General features: G+C 34.7%; 2 protein-coding genes across 3 annotated transcripts; one reads left to right on the forward strand and one right to left on the reverse strand.

Moving 5' to 3' along the window:
* The first annotated feature begins 394 nt into the window (after positions 1–394).
* LOC143352565 (proclotting enzyme) lies at positions 395–17,242 on the forward strand. 2 transcript variants are annotated; one of them, XM_076785167.1, is made up of 6 exons: positions 395–540; positions 11,208–11,432; positions 13,741–13,906; positions 14,245–14,712; positions 15,496–15,866; positions 16,715–17,242. In XM_076785167.1, exons 2-6 carry the CDS (start codon positions 11,217–11,219, stop codon positions 16,991–16,993), a joined length of 1,500 nt encoding a protein of 499 aa, XP_076641282.1. In that variant the 5' UTR covers positions 395–540; positions 11,208–11,216; the 3' UTR covers positions 16,994–17,242. The 2 variants fall into 2 exon arrangements, with proteins under 2 accessions (XP_076641282.1, XP_076641281.1); XM_076785166.1 differs by lacking the exon at positions 395–540 and adding an exon at positions 9,944–10,607.
* Positions 1,167–4,417, reverse strand: LOC143352563 (spliceosome associated factor 3, U4/U6 recycling protein). Its single transcript, XM_076785165.1, has 6 exons — positions 3,905–4,417; positions 3,615–3,796; positions 2,663–3,537; positions 1,949–2,585; positions 1,701–1,848; positions 1,167–1,616 (listed from the first exon to the last, which is right to left on the reverse strand). Exons 1-6 carry the CDS (start codon positions 4,332–4,334, stop codon positions 1,177–1,179), a joined length of 2,712 nt encoding a protein of 903 aa, XP_076641280.1. The 5' UTR covers positions 4,335–4,417; the 3' UTR covers positions 1,167–1,176.
* Positions 17,243–18,268: the final 1,026 nt, after the last annotated feature.

Below are 18,268 nucleotides of genomic sequence, written 5' to 3' on the forward strand. Positions count from 1 at the left end.
TGAATATGCCCTAGCCAAATACGGAAACAGATGGATCGGAATTTGAGTGCGAAGTTTGCAGGCGAAATACCATGCCAAATTGAGGCCAAACCTTGGTTTCGTTATAGGGGGCAGGTCGGTCGCACTAAGAGCGGACCTAGTATTGCTCTAAGAGTAAATATCGGGCAAAATCGGAGTAAACCTTGTCCGTGAGAGGGAAAACGGAATTTTATTTAAACTTCTAAATTATACAATTTGAAGTTTCATATATATTCAATCATTTAATTTCGGTTGTCCCTCCTACAGAAAGGTTTACTTCGATTTTGCTCGATATTTGCTGTTAGAGCAAGGTTAGGTCCGCTCTTAGTGCGACCGACCTGCCCTCTATAAGGAGACCAAGGTTGGGTCTCAATTTGCTTTCCATTTGGCATGGAATTCCGCCAGCAAACTTTGCAGCTCTGCACTCAAATGCCGCGCCGAATTCAGAAATAGATGGGTCAGGATTTGTAGACAAATTTTGATGGCAAATTCAAAGCAAATCAAGAACAAATTGTTTACTGGGTATGTTTAATTAAACTGTATTACTTACTCGAGATAATTTGATGGTTTACAAATAAAATTTCCGTCGCTATTGAAAAATTGATTAAATAACCCTCAATTGTTAGTCTTTAACTTTTAAAGCACTATCATAAAAAAATCATAACCGCCCACTTGTTACGTCCTGCTCGATTGAATAAAAGATTGATAGAAAAAGAGACAGTAATTACACTGAATAATAATAATGATAGAAAGTAATGGGCTCTAAGCAGAGGACTTTCTATCTAGACAGTTACTAATATGGGCTAAGAGAGGAAACGTCTCTTTATCCTCTCCCGGAGAGTTTATAAAGGACCTGTGTGGATCCTATAAAATTCCTGAGGAGCCTGTATGACCTCCTTGCGTGATATCAAAGAGATTGCGTGTATATAGTAAAAAATATAGAATTCCATGTAAAAATTTCAATGTGACCTTCACAAAACATTTCGAGATCATGTAAAGTTAAGTACTTTGGTGCTGTACAATATACATTTCAAAATTTTTGTTATATTTGTAATACTTGAGAGAATAATCGCATATATGTATACATTTAAACTGCATGTTTTCAACTGGTTAATGAGTATGAATAAGGTTTCAAAGAATGAAATATGTAATAGTATATTACTTTTTATTTAGTAACATGTTTCTAAAGTCTTGATTATTCAATTTTTGCGGGACGTCATTTGTGGTTTTTTTTGCACTACCATTAGTAGCGGCAGCTTTAACAGTACGTGGCACCATAGACAACAATGTTTTAGGCATGCCAAATGTAGTTCTGCTTACTATGGTACTACCTAGAGATTTAACAGCAGGTATCTCAGTTGCTGGAGCCTTCTTTCGTACAGGGGGTTGGCTTATAGCCACGCTAATAGCTTTTTCGCCGATTTTCATGCCATCGGTAGCCAAGAGAGCTTTTGCGGCACTAGCTTCGTCTTCATATTCAATATAAGCCAGACCTTTCGAATGCCCATTACGATACGTAACTACGCGAACTTCTTTTAATGTTCCATGAATTTTGAAGACTTCATCCAGTTCTTCTTTTGTCATTGTCAGTGGTAGACCTATTTGATTAAAAAAATGTATTCGAGAAAAACATTGCAATATAATTTAAGCTGTTAAAATTGTGCAATTTAAACAAAATATACCTTTAACAAATAATTTATTCTTCTCGAGAGAAGAGCTGTATTTAAATACTGACGACCTTGTTGTTTTGTTAGGATCACATCTTGAGACAAACATTGGTCGTCCTCTTATAGGAGTTCTATCTAATTTCAATGCTTGTTCAACCGCGTCCTTTAAAAATATAATTTTATAGTAGTAGTAATAATAATAATAATAATAATAATACTAATGACAAATATAAAGGACCTTGTGTAGGAGTTACAGATCATACCGTACTACTTAGTTGTACATAGCAATATCCTTTGCTACGTGCTTTGTAATCTCGTATCATTTTAAATGCTGTAATCGGTCCAGCCGGTTCCAAGGCATCTCTGACTTCTTGCTCAGTTGCAGTATAGTCTAAATTACTTACAAAAACAGTTATTTTATCATCAACCTCTTCAGTGTTGTCAACGTCCATTTCATTATTATCTTCTGGTACTTTGAAACCAGGTGGTGGAGCAATCTTTGGTTTTTCTTCCTCCGTTGTATTACTAGTGAACTTCTTGTCCAGGATCGAATGACTTTGATTTGCTTTCGATTTCATTTGCATTTCAATTTTTGTAATTTTTGTTGGGGAGGATCCTAAATTCTTCCACCTACCAGTGTCTTCTGTTTTTCTCTTATGAGCTTTCTTAATATGTGATGGTGACAGATCGTGATTAACGGTTTGCTGTGCTTTCTGCCTTTCTTCAGTTACCTTTTCTAGCTTTTCTTGTGTCCGGGATTCACAATGCTCCATTTGTTCCAGTGTGCCTTCGTCTCTTTCAAAATCTATCCACGAGTTTGCAATACTTTCTGGCCAATCTTTTACAGAATTCAGGGCTTTCTGGTACAGCTTTCTTAAATGTTTAGTGTCCCCATAACACCTATAGATCAACAAAATTATGAAATTAAGAAATGTTATTTGACCTTTATATTGACCTAAAATAATATAAAGAGCTACCTCTCTAATGAAATATATTCCATCCAGTAAGATGCAGTACCAGAATGTCCTTGTGATAAGATATCAGCCCATAGTGACCTAGCTTTTTCCATGTTATTAGCGAGTATAGCTTCGGTTCTTGCCCAATATTGTAATATTACACAATTGGGATCTCCCTCTAAACCAAAAGATTTTGCTAAATGTTCACAAGCTCTGTTAAACGTATTATGTAACACTTCCAATTGTTTTTGTTCGTCAGAAGATTGATCGACTTTTCGTTTTAAGTATTCCAGATACGTCATCCATAAATTTCGATAATCGTCCGGGGTGGAAAATCCAGCCATTAAAGCATTTTCTAATATCGTTTGAACTTCTAATATCGGTTTGTCCCATTTCTCGTACGATCTTATCCATTTCTGCCAAATCTTTGCACACCATGGAACATTTCTTGAAGCCCTTTGATATACCTGATCTAAGATAGATTCAATTTTGATGTTATTTTCCAAATATGTGAGATAATCAAACCAAACTGACATTTCTAAACTCATATCGGTAACTGTTCTTTCATATAAAACAGTTATCCGTCCTGGGTCTCCATTTTGCTTTTCATAGAGTAAATATGCTTTGTATGCATCTAAAAGTTCACTTTCAGCTTGCGAAGAGACAATCTTTTCTTCGTAAGGTAAACGAGCATTAAGTTTTTCTAAAGCTCTTTCATATCCTCCAACTACTATTTTGTCGTCAAAAGTTGCTTCCGCACCATCTCCATTACGCCAAGTTTCATATTCTTCATAAGTATTTTCCATGTCTAACAGAGGACAAGCCAATTGTCTTTTGAATAAATTCCCAATACGTTCTAACTGCTCCTTTTTCTCTGCTTGATTTGAGGAATCAATCTAATAAAATATGCAAAACCTAAGTATATTGTACGCTTTTGTTGGTACATAAAAAATACTTTAGCTTTTGTGCCTACCAATGCATACAAAACAGCTTCAAATTCTCTAAATGCCTCCCATATTATGGCACCCTTAATAGTGTGCAATCCAACAGCAGTTAATGCTCGTTCAAATAATTGACGAACATTTTTTGCCGCATCCTTATCAGTTCCCATATTACCGATACTGAACTGCAAATATTCTAGCCACACTTCCACAGCTGTAAAAATAGATTAACTTTTGATATGATATAATTTAAACAATACAAGACAATGTGACAAAACCCACTAAAGCAGAGATGTTCTGCTTTTTTGTAGGTGGAACTTACAAAGGTAATCTTTGACAGCTCTTTCGCATAATTTTATTACTTCCGCTTTTTGTTCTGAAGTTGTAGCTAGTTTGATTTCATCGCGCATCCAGGACAACCAGAGATCAGGACTCAAGGGATACTTAGAGCTCATATTTTCTCTGGCAACACGCAATCGTTCTAATTCACCCATTTTTTGTAATTTATTAATAAGTGCTACATGACTCGCATATTCATACGGATTTTGAGCAAGAGAAGCTTCCAAAACTTTCACTTCTGCCTCATCGGCATCTTCATCATCGTCTTCTTCATTCTGATCATCAGCAGAATCATTATTTTCGTTCTCATCAGCTTCATTCTCAATCATTTCTGAATCATCCTCTTTGTCAACCAAATCATCACACGATATATTATCGTTATTTTCTTCACTTCCTACGTCCATTTCTTCCATTGTAGATGAAATAAGTTTTACTCTTAACAACAAAGTTTTCTACAGAACAGAACACTGCACGTCAACAATCTTGAACTTTTGAAGGTTATGTTTAGATGTTTTTCTTTATACGACAACTGACTTTATCAGACATGCGTATTACCATTGGCGCGCTCTGTTCAAATTCGAAATATTGCAAGGTTCCAGACAAATATCGCATTGCAAAAATTGTGCTTTATGAGACTTGTATTATCTTTATACAGAATATGGACTTCAAATATCAAGTTAAGATAAAAATATAAATTTCTTATTATACATTTTTATATTTAAAAGAAATATTCTAAAAAAAACTTTAGTACTATAATACATGTTAAGAATAGATCATGAACGTTAATGTTAATATATATACGTTATATATATATATATATATATATATATATAATTTTTAATTTTTCTACCAATCTATATATATATATATAGATTGGTAGAAAAATTAAAAATATTTGATCTTACTTAGAATTATTTTTTTTATTTGTCGTAATAATAACCAGTGTATATTTTAAAAAATAAATTGACTGTGTATCCTCATCTTCGCGATATCTGAAATGATAAATTGAATCCAATATAGAAAAGTTTTCAAAAGAAAATTGGTTTACGCTTCCTCGATTTGTAATAGGCTGATAAGTGTCTGTGTTATAAAGTACTAAAATTTAATTACAGTAATTACGACCTATTATTAAATTGATGCTCATGCATATGCTTATGCAAACGTAAAAGGATTGAGAAGTGTATATTTCTGAACAAAAGTATGAAAATTACTTATTACTGGTGACGATGGGTACATGTTAGTTTCATGTTAATTATAAACTAATATATTAGAACAAAATAAACGTGAAATGGAGGAATATAAATTATTTGTAACTCTATCGAATAGTATAAAAAATACAAAATAACTTGCAGTAAGAAATAGTCCCTTCTCATTGGAAAATTTATTTACAACTTTTATAACAACCAATTTTATGTAATATTCATTTTACTGAAACATTGAACGCGCAGGAAATTATTTGAAGCGATAAAATGGACGAGACTTCTACACTATGTCCCTAAAAGGAAGTAGATTATGTTTCGCATCATTTATTAAAAAAACTATGAAACGAAAATATGACATCATTTTATTAACTAAGTTTGTTACTGTGTATATTTTTCTTTATAATTTTGTTAAAACATGCTTCGTACAGATAGCGTTGTATAAATATTTAAAAATAAAGATGTAAAATATACGTATAACCTAAAACATTTTCATTTTTTTAATCAGGTTTTAGAAAAATACAAAAGTATAGTACACCAATACGTCTCGATTTTCGTTGACGAAGGTAGATAGTTGTAAGTACTCGAAGTATTTTCTATTCGAAGCCTCCTAGCCTCCTCTGATTTTGTAAGCAGGTTTCGAAGAATAAGAGTCTAAATGAGGTCATATGAGTACATTTTCGTTGAGCAGCCCTTACTTATTGATTGATAATATCTTCATGAGACTATATAAACGTAATGCTAAACAATTTAAATTTCCAATAGAAGATAATTCATCAATCAGTCAGCTGCCAGCAAGAAATACAGGCACAATTCATTAACACGCTATAAAAGAAGTGAGAAGCAAGAAATGTAAACAATTTGAAATCGTTTTACATGTATCTGATATCAATTTCGTCCAGAATTCTTGAAAGAGTCTGTACTTTTACTGTTTACGATTAGAATTCGAAACAACAATTCGCCATTGGAGCATCCAAACAATCCGTTGGCCCTCAATGTGATACATATTGTGCGATGTAAATTCTTCCCGATCGATCCGCGTTTAAATGGATCGTATCAATGATGAATAACATAGTGCGGACATTCGTTTCAAATATTTGACGATGTTATTCCTAGATACCGAGGAAAAGGTTCGTGAGAAAGGAAAACGCAAATTTGTCAAGTGTTCCAGAAGCTGCTTGAACCGCTGCAGGATACCCTTAAAATATGCTCAGAAATATGATGTACGTGCCCGGGTGAGGATGAAACGCGTCCTTATGCAGTGAATGTGGAGTTACAACGACTGTGGTTAATGATATGTACTTTGCTCTTGTCCGCATATTCTGTTCGACAAATGCTCATCATCCGTGAAATAAAGCCTTCGACTCGGTGTAAATATTTTTTTTAGCAGTGCTACGAGGAGGATTGGTAGAAATGGCGTGTTAAGTACTCTTGAATATATTATTTTGCCTGCTGCACCTCTCGCAAGTATACTTGCAGCTATAGCTGCACATATTTACTCGTAATAAAATCTTATGAAAATAGGATATACTACGTATACGTACAATAACACATAAGTACACATGTCTAAGTGTTTGCATTTTAATGGTTGCCCCACTACATTTCTATTTGACAAAATTTTGTAGAGTGTGAAATAGTAACTTTTATTGTTTGCAAAGATAATCCGTTATTTAAAGTGCGTTGCGTCTATTTGATGACTTCAAGAGAGTTCAATTTTCATATTTACACAAATTTTAGCAACGTTAATGTTTAACATTGTGTGTATCTTCAATTTGTATTAATACGTTAATTGAAAAGAAAAGACGAGATCAGATTTATAAAATTCCAAATAAAATTGAAAAATAATTTTCATGCAAATATTGTACAGTGAATTATCTGTAAATAATTTAATAGTAAATATAGTGTACGATCAAATACGGTGGGAATCGAATGTATTTGTTTTAAACCGGACAAAACATGGAATTTTAGGATTGCGAGCAGACTGCTATTTCTCCTCGTTTCCTTGTTCAACGGTTGCGATTTAATTTTATTGTACGCGTGACATCAGGGATTCCCGGTACACGCGTTCGGTTATACTGAAAGCAAGAAAACTTCAGTTGATGCAACACCCCATTTCGTCTGGGGAAATACCATTTGTTGAATGTTGTATCAGAGACGATTATATCGCTATTTAAGAGCTTGATGACCTATCCGAAAAACTAATGAATCGATTATGAAACTGACACATATCTAGAAAACGATTAAATAGAAAAGTATCTATCAGACTTCACTCAAAATTTTATCCTGTTTTACATCATAGAATGTAGTAAGTACACATTGGTGTCCCGGAAATCAAGTATCACATACTATTCATGCGCTACTGTGAATAATTCATATTTTCAATGTACTATTGAAATTCTATGTAGTCCAGTAATGTCATTTACTACTTTTACATTATTTATTTTACATTTGTCGACGCTATATAAGATTCGCGTACATTACATTAATAAAAGCGTATTAAATGTTATACTAAAAAATGTATTAACTATGTTTGCAATTCGTTGTAATTTTTTAAATGTTTATCTACTAAAAAGTTTAACGCCAATTCAACTCAAAAACACACGGTTCTATTATACAGTAAAATTGTACAATTCTCATTAATTAATATTTATTGACTCGTAATCTTTCTTTTTACTAGAAAATATTATCGTTTCTAAACTAAACTACCCATTAACTACCCATTTTATTCTATTTATTAATTTTGGTATTGTTATTAATTTTATTACGATGGAAGAGCAACTGTGGTTTTTTGTTTGGGGACAGTGACTTTACCAAAACATAAATTAACTAAAATGTATAATAACTTTTCGAACATGTATTGCATATCTAGAATGAAGTGCGTACTTAGAATTATGTAAGGAAACATAAAACTATAAATTCACAGAATTCGTCGGAATTCTATTGCATATAATCGATAGCCAACAATCGCAATTATATCTGCATTGTGTTGGCTATCTTATGCGAAATTATTCATTTATTAACAGATTACTTCGACTTTGCAATCGTACGCGAATAACATAATGTTGTAATAGCAAATACCGGAATTCTGTGATTGTGTCATGTTTTTCAATTGCGAAATTCAATGTTTATTTAATTATTAGGTGTTCATTTAAGAATTTTGACCGATGTTTTACTCGTATGTATACTTTGTACACTATTTATTGTATTAATCTATTGATCGCTCTAATTAGTTCATATTCGTTGTCAATCAATATTATGATAATTGCAAAAAGAGCATTCGATGAAGCAAAATAAATGTTCAAAATTCAGAAATAATTTTAAAGTTTACTTAGCAACATACATGGTGTTTCGTTTATTTTATGCGTAATATTTTCGTTACTTTTGTAAACTCAAAAAAGAAACATATGACGAAGAAGTAGTTTGACTTGGAACGACGAAAATTTTTTTTGTCGTTTCTTTTTTCGAGTGTACGAGATCAACGAACGTACGATTTTGCAACGATAATACATAATATTTTTGTCATCTTATCATCAGCTAATAAAAATTGTGATAACTAGAAAGGGTCTAAGAAATTGAAAGTTTTCTTATTTTTGCCTAAAATTTGAGAGAAGAAGACGCGTACATGTCAATACAATACATGAATGACATTTATTCGCCATTCGAAACCATACAACTTTTTCCTCATAGATATTATCGTGTCTGCAAGAGCGCGACGAAGATATCAATGTATATATTTATGAGTTAAAACTAGTTTTATGAAATGACTCATTTGACAATTTAGTCTTCTCTATAGAAACGCAAAATAATTGTTTCTTCTTTATGACGAAGTGCGGTTACTCAAACGACGTATTAGTTAGATCAGTATACAGTATACATATATGTATGTAAATATCGTCAGAATGCAGAATTATTTTTAAGAATTCAGTTGCTTAATTCAGTTGCAAAATTATTATCATTAGCAGAATTCCCAACAGTTAATAGCATCATCGGGACAATAATTACAATACTGGAATAAAAGGAAAGTTTCCCAATCTTGCATGGGATGTAAGAATATTGTTACCGTGACATATACTATAGATACAACATTTTAAATATTACTTCCCCTCACGTTTCTATATATTCGACGAAATATAGTTAGAATAAAATATAATTAAAAGAAAAAGTTTCAGTTCAAGAAACTGTCTTTCTTTCTTTGCAAGATTAAATTTATTATAATGAAAGTGTTAATAAAATTTAACACGGACTTTATTTATCTTTCTAACTTCCGTTTTTCTAAATTAGTTTTTAATTCTAGTATAATCTATAAAAATAATTTTAAAAATTGTTGAGTTGCGTCACTTTTCTTATGAATGAACGATATCTGCTGAGTGTGAAGTAAATCAAAAGACAACTATACGAAAGTGTAGTAAACTATACAGTACATTGTATAATGATATTAGTAGATATAATAAAATATATGGATCTACAACACAGTTCAACGTAACTGCAATAAAAGTGGCTTAAGATTTGTGCACAGTACTGTACATATTGTATTAATAATTTTGATCGGTCGACGTATAAGCCATTCAGCTACAAACAGTGAAAATAAAAAAAGAAAAGATCGGTATACATGGATAGTCGTTTAGTGTACGGCACAAAAGAAGTTTAAAAAAGATCCGCTGAAACCAAACGGGAAAAGGTCAACGAAAAGATCCACGAAAAGGATCGTTGAAAAATCGTGAGGAAGATGTTCGACTACTTCCTTTTTCTTCGTCCTGCAGTTCTGTGAACAGGAGACGGCTGTTTTCTCATACAGATGAGCTGGTCAAGTGGAAAGTGGTAGTGGCATCGTCGCTTCGCGGGAAAGACGTCAAACCGCTTCCTCTTCTTTATCTTGCTGGTTCTTCGTGCCTACGCTGATGGCGAATTCCCCATGCGAATCGAACGGCCAAGCGAAGTATGTAGTATCGTCGGGATACCCCACTACCGTGAAACTTGCAACGAGCCAAGGCAAGGACACATCGTGCACCATCACCGAGATTCTTAGGCAGCTTTTTTAACAAACCGGTCGACGGATAAGACGGTGCTTATCGAGGCAGCTATCGGTCCAGATGCTCGGGTTCGGCCCGGGCATATACAGTTAAGCGCAACACGAAAACGATATAATGCGATTCGATTCATCTCCGATCTGAGAATCATCTTCGACCGAGCCTCTCTGCAGTGCATGTAAAGTTTTCGGCGAGACAACGTGTAAATAACATTGAGAGAACTTGGGATTCTAGGTCTCGATCGAACCTTCAATCTCGACGCAAAACATGCTCTTCCTTCGAAATAGTGTTTTGTCATTTCGCGTGGAAACAATTTAGTGTTTCTGGTGGCCGCTCCAGTGACTTTTGTGCTTCTGTGAAATTTTGTGGATGTTCGAGGCGAACGAAAAGATGAAACGAAACAAGGAATGAATGCCCAACGGCAAAGTTGACAAGATAGCGTGTGTCTAAGTTGCTCAAGGTTGGTAATTGAAGGACATAGAGCTTTGACCTTGAGAGAGAACAAGTTTTACTAGTTAAGTATAGCGTATATTTTGCCAAGGAAACGATGATCTTCGTGGAGTTTTCTTGGTTGCTCAAGGTTGATGATTGAAGGACATCGATCTTCAGAAAAAACAAGTTCAGCATACGAGTACTTCTGCTAAGGAAACGGTGGAATTTGCGGCGGTTTCTCTGTACGCGATAATTATGCGTGAAATTGCGATGTTGAGTCTTTCAGAGAGGTTATCGCGCCAAAGTAAACATTCTGCATATTCGTGATTGCTGAGTTTTAATAAATGTTTTGAAGCTTTGGTGGGATATATCATGAATTTATCGATAGCGTAGTTTAACATCGTTCACGGCCATCGCGTTATGAAATCATCCGCAGTTGTAATCGAACGTGCAAATTATTTCATTTTGTCCACGCTTATGTCAGTTCCTGTAGTATCGATTTGCGAATAAATATTACGAGGCGTCTCGTCGCCCAGGCTCACTTATAAACTATTATTAAGTTGTCTCATTAATCGTTGGACAACACTTTTGAATATTTTAATTGAAGACTTGTTATCTCGTGCTATAGAGCTCCAGAATGTTTACGCTCGTTATCAAGACTGTGTTGCTGGTGAACTTCCTTCGGCTATTCATCGATGCGGCCGATCCAACAAACTGCATTCCCGATTACTTCCGATACATTCATAACGATGAGACGAATGAATTCAGTGGACGCATTGAGATACCAGTTCCACCAAAGGGAGTGGCCTTACAAATCAGTGTCAGTTTGACCATTGCTATTGCATTGCCCACGGTAATGGAATTTTCAAATGCCACTTTCGCAGCACAAATATTCATTTACTACAGTGCTGGGCACGGTTAGGGCCCCTCAAACGCTTGTTCTCCCACCAACCTCTCTTTGATGCAGTGCGCAGCTTCGTCGCGTTCGCTGGCGAAGCGCGTCCTTTCTCCATGGTAACGCCGCTTCTTGGAAGGGGAGAGCGGGCCCTATGGTGGGGACGGTTTTCCCTCAATTCAGGCAACCATGCCCGGCACTGATTTAGTAGCTACATGCATGCATTTTTAACCCTTAACTAGTATGCTACTATAAATTACGTAAGTACGTAGGTGGGATGCTCATAATACCCCACCCAAACAAATAATTGTTTGTGATACGTTTGAAAGCGGATCAACCGCACACCATATACAGACTTATTACACCTATACAAACAAATAAAAAAATATGATAATGATACATTTTGTGAAATCAAGTCTTTATTCATAACGTTTCACGTAACTCATTCATTCCAACTTGTTAACTGTTAACTTCATTAATATCTTTTTTAACAAATAAATCATTTGACATAAACATCATCATTATCGGGCTCTTTTTTCACTGGAGTTTCAAAAGTTCTAATCACTACCACGTACCTGGAATGTTCGCAACACCCTTCTCCATCATTTCCCTTCTAAAAAAACACTATAACCGGTAGAGTGGCTTTGAGTACAATGACATAACCCATAACCTCTAATTGAAAAATAGACAGTGACGTGCTGTTGTAGCCAACCGCATTTCAAAATTCCTTACAATTTTGATGTCGTGGAGTGTTATGAGCACCCCGCATACCTAGTTAAAAGTTAAGGGAGAACAACATTCATACAATCTTTGTAGAAATTTTAGTGATAGGTGAAATTTCACACGTTCACACATTGGACAATATTAGAACATTTTTTTTTTAATGTAATACAATACATACATATTATATTTATAATTTAATATAATACAATAATATAATACATACGCGTTTAATTACGTAGTAAGCCTCATACGAGACTCACAGTTTGTTCACGTCTTGGTAATCGGTAATAAAAGGTTGAAACACTTTTCTAATCTATTATATGCAACATTAATTATATTTATATCTATCATATGTAACATTAATTATATTAGTTTTAGAACAAGGAGTCTTAAAATTTTATTTAGAGAACGGGCGCATTTCGTGCTAAAGAAAGAATCAAACTTATTTCTCGAAAACTTGTTTTTCAAAAATTAACGGAGAGAATTGTAAAGACAGTTCCAAAAGTATCGTTTGAGGAAAACAGCTTCGAAGATTATGTATCTCAGAGGTCGGCATGACCGAGCACATTTCGGCCGATTTTCGAGAGCTATATTGTGATTGTCATAGTTCTTGAGCCACCTCAGACGCGTGCTGTATGAACTGTGCGTGGCGCAATAGGGTGACACCCGTATCAATAGGTTTCCACATTACCGAGGAGGTACCATTGTCAATGCGAAGGATTCTTCGCTATCGTCCGCAATGCGATCACCAACGTCCAGCCTTCCATTTGATTATAAATTGGAAAATGTATTTGAATGGGTTAAACTTCACCTTGGCAACCCAAAAATTTTGAACTTTTTACTATATAATCTTGTATATCTTGACGAGAAAATACCAAAAATCTACGTTTTAAGGCGAGGAATTCACTGGTCCAAAAATTATGCGTTGAGCAATTTAACACGTTGAGCGCGAAGCTTGTGTCAATGGAGTTTCCGTTTACGCTGCAAGTAACTGTATGTTTGTGTCTAAACAGAAGTCATCTCTCCGAGTCGACCGACGCGTCGCCTAAATGAAAAGGGTAGTGTCGGTCCTCGTGAACCGACGCCGCCTAAACGGAAAGTTTAGTGTTGGTCCCCTGGGACCGACGTAGCGCTTGAAATGTTAGGCGTCATCGTGTTGGTGTGTGCTCAGCATTGCGCGTAGTTTGATGAGCGGAACCACTGGATGACAGCACAAAAACATGGTGATGTCAATAAGGTACATTTGCAACGACCCAATCTCAATCAACGTGGATTATATATTTTCTTTGAGATCGCGTATATGATCTCAAAGAAAATATTTTAATTACTGTTCGATGACAGCTTGTCTCAGAAGAAAGTGTAATCGCCATGTTTAAACACGCATAACTTTCGAACCGTTGAATTCCTCGCATTAAAACTTCGATTTTTGTAAAAAGTTAACAATTTTTGGGTTGCCAAGGTGAAATTAACTCTTAGAATGTACAATGGGATTATGAATATGTTAATAAATTTAAAATCAACCATATTTGTTATCGAATTTCAGAAATACGTGGGCCGATTGGAATTAGCGCAGCCGAGAGATCAATCGGTTAAAGCGGTCCAGCAGGGCGGGTCCCTGAAATACAATGTTCTTTTTCCTCTCGCTGAACCAGTACCAAGCTTAAATGAAATTTGGTTCAACGGCGTTCGAATTTGTCGCGGTCGCCGCGGTACGTATACCTTTTTAAAAAACAGAAGTCTCTTTTTGCGTTGCACATTGTTTCGCTCAATGGATAAAAATGAAAATTTCGAAATGTAACCCAGTCAGCCAAACCAGTTACGAGCAAATTTTGAGCAATGTTTGTAGTCATACTTGGCCACATGTATAGGGATAAGTTGTTCACGACTGTGTCCCTGTTCAGTATAAGTTGTTTAGAATCATGTCCCTGACAACATATTTCAAGGTCATCAAAATCAGAGACGAGTATCCTTTCGTAAAATCATCTTTGCTTATGTTATTTTTGTGAGCAAACTTACGGGATATTCATTTGATTTTTTTTTATTTCAGCAACAGGGCAGATAGTGACATCCATTGTTCTTAATCACACCCTATATCCTCCGGGCGTAGTACTTCTCAATGTAGATAATAGGGATATAATTCCGAATCTACCGAGTTTGGCTGATTCGCCATCACAAAATCTTTCTCCAGATCCCCCATCTTTGCCAGTGGAAACGGATAATATCTTTAGTCCCACACAAAGTTCAATTTCTCCAATTCCAACTGTTCCGATTTTTCGACCGACTCCAACGGTTCGTCCTATTTCGCCAACGCAGCCTGCTTCACATATGTTGGATTATGAAACTCAGCAGCAATGCGGTCTCTCCAACAGTTCGACGATTAATTATCTAATAGCAGGTGGTGCAAAAACTTCGCCCGGTCAATATCCCTGGTTGGCTGCAATTTTTCTTGATTTAGTGCCCCGATACGAGTTCCACTGCGCGGGATCGCTCGTTACGAAAACTCATGTCATCACAGGTATGAAAACTTCTGTATATCTTTTAGAATCTGTGCTATGAAATAAAGGGCCTGATTTACACCGTTGGTTGGTCATTCCATGCGAATCCGGACATTTTTAAAGAGTGTCCGTATCTTTAGAAACTGATCCGTAAAGGGGATACTTAGGACTGTATTCTCAATTTTTTTCAAATTCTCCAATATACCCCTGCTATCACAAAATTACATTTGTTAAAAGCAATTGCAAACTAAATTGTGAACAAAATTTTGTTCAATTGAAATAAATTGTATTAATGACTCTTATGCTTCTACTATAACGTCCAACAACTTATTTTCATCGGTTTGTTAGATCATCTGTTATAGAATTCAATAAAGAAGGGTTGACACATTATTTTAAGCGTCTACAATACGATCAATTTTTATGATTTCGACAAATTATTTGGGATATCTTTATATGCCGCTAAAAACTAGAACGTATAAAACTAGACACGTAGGTTCGAAAAGTGTCCGGTTTCACGTGGAGTAACCCATGCAGGCCATAATTTACATCTTGTTTTAGGATCAATTGTAATTTTCTTTTATTTTTATAATTTTATTTTATTTACAAATAATTTAATTATTGCACCTTCTCAATATTTTTACGTTGTCTGTTACGTTATCTTACGTTGTATGTTATACCCGTTTGTACTATTTCATTTATATTTTCCACGAGAACTAAAAACATTCTTGGGAGATATAAATCATAAATTCAATATAGAGAAAAATTTTTTTGCTATCACGTGTTTAATATGATTTGCCTTTCAGCTGCACACTGTTTCCGGTATAAGAACACTTCCCTGCCAATGGGTGCAATGGTGGTGTCGTTAGGACGTTATAAACTTTTTAACTTCGACGAGGCAGGCTCGGTGAATCGAGAAGTGGCCGGCTACACAGTTCACCCTGATTATTCTTCTGAAAGTTTGAAGGCTACCGCTGATGCTGATTTAGGCATAATAATTTTACGAGGCACTGTCGAATATACCGCTACAATTAAACCAATTTGTATTTGGTCTGGCCCTACGTCGTTGGATTACGTTGTACATAGACTGGGAACTGTGGTAGGTTGGGGACGTGACGAATACGGAAATGTGTACGTTGATGAACCTCGAATGATCCGGGCTCCGATCGTATCTCAGGTAAATCCGAAATTCATCTATTTTTCGCATAATTTGCAATCTTTAAACGAAGCGTTTTGTGACCGTTCCAGAGAAATATTTGTCAATCTTATCAATAATATCGTAAAACAAAAAAAAAAATGTTTCATACTCTATTTCAATAAAATCCAATTTTCATGTTCTGTTTACCATGATGGAATAGAACTATTTGCAGCTTGATAAAGAGATGAAAAAGATTAAAAACATATTGTTATTTAGTGTAAAATAATCGTAAAGATATATACAGGGTGTCTCACCTAACTCAAAACTGTTATGAATTTTTCGTACTCAAGGTCACGTGAAGGTCATAATATTATAGAACGTTGGATTCATCTTGACCTTGGCTATCATCCAACAATAATAAAAATATATCATTCCATTTAAAAAAAACTTCGATGACCTTGAAATCTTAAAAAATATAATCTTAAACAAATTTTTTTGGTAATCATAATATCTGCCCCTCTGAACCAACTAATGTTTTCCTCTGAAATTTTTTTCTATCATAAATAACTAGCGAGATATTTTAGATTGTCGAGTTAGGTGAGACACCCTGTATACGGTTTTAATGGGAACAACATTTTGTGATCTTCCATTTTACAATTAATTTTTATTCACTTTGATGATTATATTTGTTTCAGTTATATTTATTTCACTTTGATGATTATATTTGTTTCAGTTTCGTTTATTTTGTTATTTAAGATTATAAATTCTCTTCAATTATTATCGAATTTCATAAATGACTGTAGTTTTCTTATATGTAGATTTTCGTATTCAAGTAATCAATACAAATAATTCAGATTCAAGTTGACATCTATCTAAATTAATTACAGGAGACTTGTGTGTTTAGCAAGTATGAGTTTGCAGTCGTAGGCTCAAACCGAACTTTCTGTGCGGGTACAAAGAACGGAACTGGTCCTTGCAATGGTGACAGTGGAAGCGGCTTTATTTTGTACGATTTAAATTTAGATCGCTATTTCCTTCGAGGAATTGTCTCCCTATCACTTCTGGACAAAAGTAACATGTCTTGTGATCTCGCACAATATGTTGTTTACGTGGACATTGCAAAACACTTGGACTGGATATACCAGCAACTTTCTGTGCAAACATAGGTACTATACATTCATGCGTAATTGTAAATATGCTAGTCGATTGGTTTTGATAGAGAATTTTGACAGAGCTGGGCAAAATTTAGAAATAATATTTTAAATGATATAGAGTTGATATAAAATAATTTTAAATAAGAAACAAAGTTTTGCCAAATAGAATATTTTGAGTTCAACAACCTGAAGCTTAAAATAAGATATTTTTTACTTTGGTATAAAAAATGTACTTAAAACATTCCTTAAAAGTCAATGTAAGAAACCATACTATTTAGCACAGTAAATTTATTTTAAGTTAAATTACGATTAATCACGTGTAATAAAGTACATTGCTGCAAATTATTGTCATTTAGACTACTCCTTTGTGAACACAGAATCAATCTAGGTAAGCTAAATAAAAAAAATTTAAGGTAATTCAGGTACTTTAATGCATTTTCAGTTTCTTTACTATGAGATACTGTTCTTAAATATTATTTTATAAACTTTTTGTAACAAATCAGATATTTTAATTTTAAAGTTATATGCATTATACATAATTATACACACTACTCACTATTTGAAGTAATTTTTTACACAGTACTGTAACTATACAAGGCATTTGATTATTGAGTAAGTGATATGTACTGAGTCAATTACAGATCCACGCATTCGTACTATTTTATTATGCAAGTTTTATAATATTATATGTAAGTTCTAATGTAAAGTTACTTCGAATTAGTAGAGAGAAAAAGTTGTTTTTTGTCAGAATGCGGATAAATTTGTTACGAATTAATATAAAATCCAGAATTGCAGCTGTATGTAAAAACAAAATAAACTCTCTGTTATAAACTGTGCAAAAGGCTCGGTATTTGAGTGCAAAGTTTGCAGGCGGAATTCCATGCCAAATCTAGGGAAAATCGAGGCCAAATTTTGCCCTCGAGAAAAGGGCAGGTCGGTCGCACTAAGAGCGGACCTAACCTTACTTTAACAGTAAATATCGAACAAAATCGTGATACTTAACGAAAATTCATGATACTTAACATTATATAATTTAGAAATTGAAATAAAATTCCGTTTTCTCTCCTACAGCAAGGTTTACTCCGATTTTGTCCGATGCTTACTTTCAGAGCAAGATTAGGTCCGCCACAGTCCGGATGGCTTCCCGGCTTGAGAGGGTATGGTCGCCATCGGGCGTCTCCTACCCAATATCGGGGGGTCCGATGTACGGATTCGTCGCCTCTATGCGGGAGTGGTGCATTCCATAGTGTTATATGGGACCTCCGTATGGTACCAGCCATTAGCGGC

Source organism: Halictus rubicundus, chromosome 3, assembly GCF_050948215.1.
Source record: "Halictus rubicundus isolate RS-2024b chromosome 3, iyHalRubi1_principal, whole genome shotgun sequence".
NCBI lineage: Eukaryota > Metazoa > Arthropoda > Insecta > Hymenoptera > Halictidae > Halictus > Halictus rubicundus.

Excerpts from the sequence above, each read along its gene's own strand:
- LOC143352563 (XM_076785165.1), bottom strand. The coding sequence starts at position 4,334 with ATGGAAGAAATGGACGTAGGAAGTGAAGAAAATAACGATAATATATCG. Across the intron at positions 3,797-3,904 it reads AGCTGTCAAAGATTACCTTT|CTGTGGAAGTGTGGCTAGAA; the intron begins GTAAGTTCCACC and ends CTATTTTTACAG. Across the intron at positions 1,617-1,700 it reads GAATAAATTATTTGTTAAAG|GTCTACCACTGACAATGACA; the intron begins GTATATTTTGTT and ends TTAATCAAATAG.
- LOC143352565 (XM_076785167.1), top strand. The coding sequence starts at position 11,217 with ATGTTTACGCTCGTTATCAAGACTGTGTTGCTGGTGAACTTCCTTCGG. Across the intron at positions 11,433-13,740 it reads TTGCTATTGCATTGCCCACG|AAATACGTGGGCCGATTGGA; the intron begins GTAATGGAATTT and ends ATCGAATTTCAG. Across the intron at positions 14,713-15,495 it reads GAAAACTCATGTCATCACAG|CTGCACACTGTTTCCGGTAT; the intron begins GTATGAAAACTT and ends TTTGCCTTTCAG.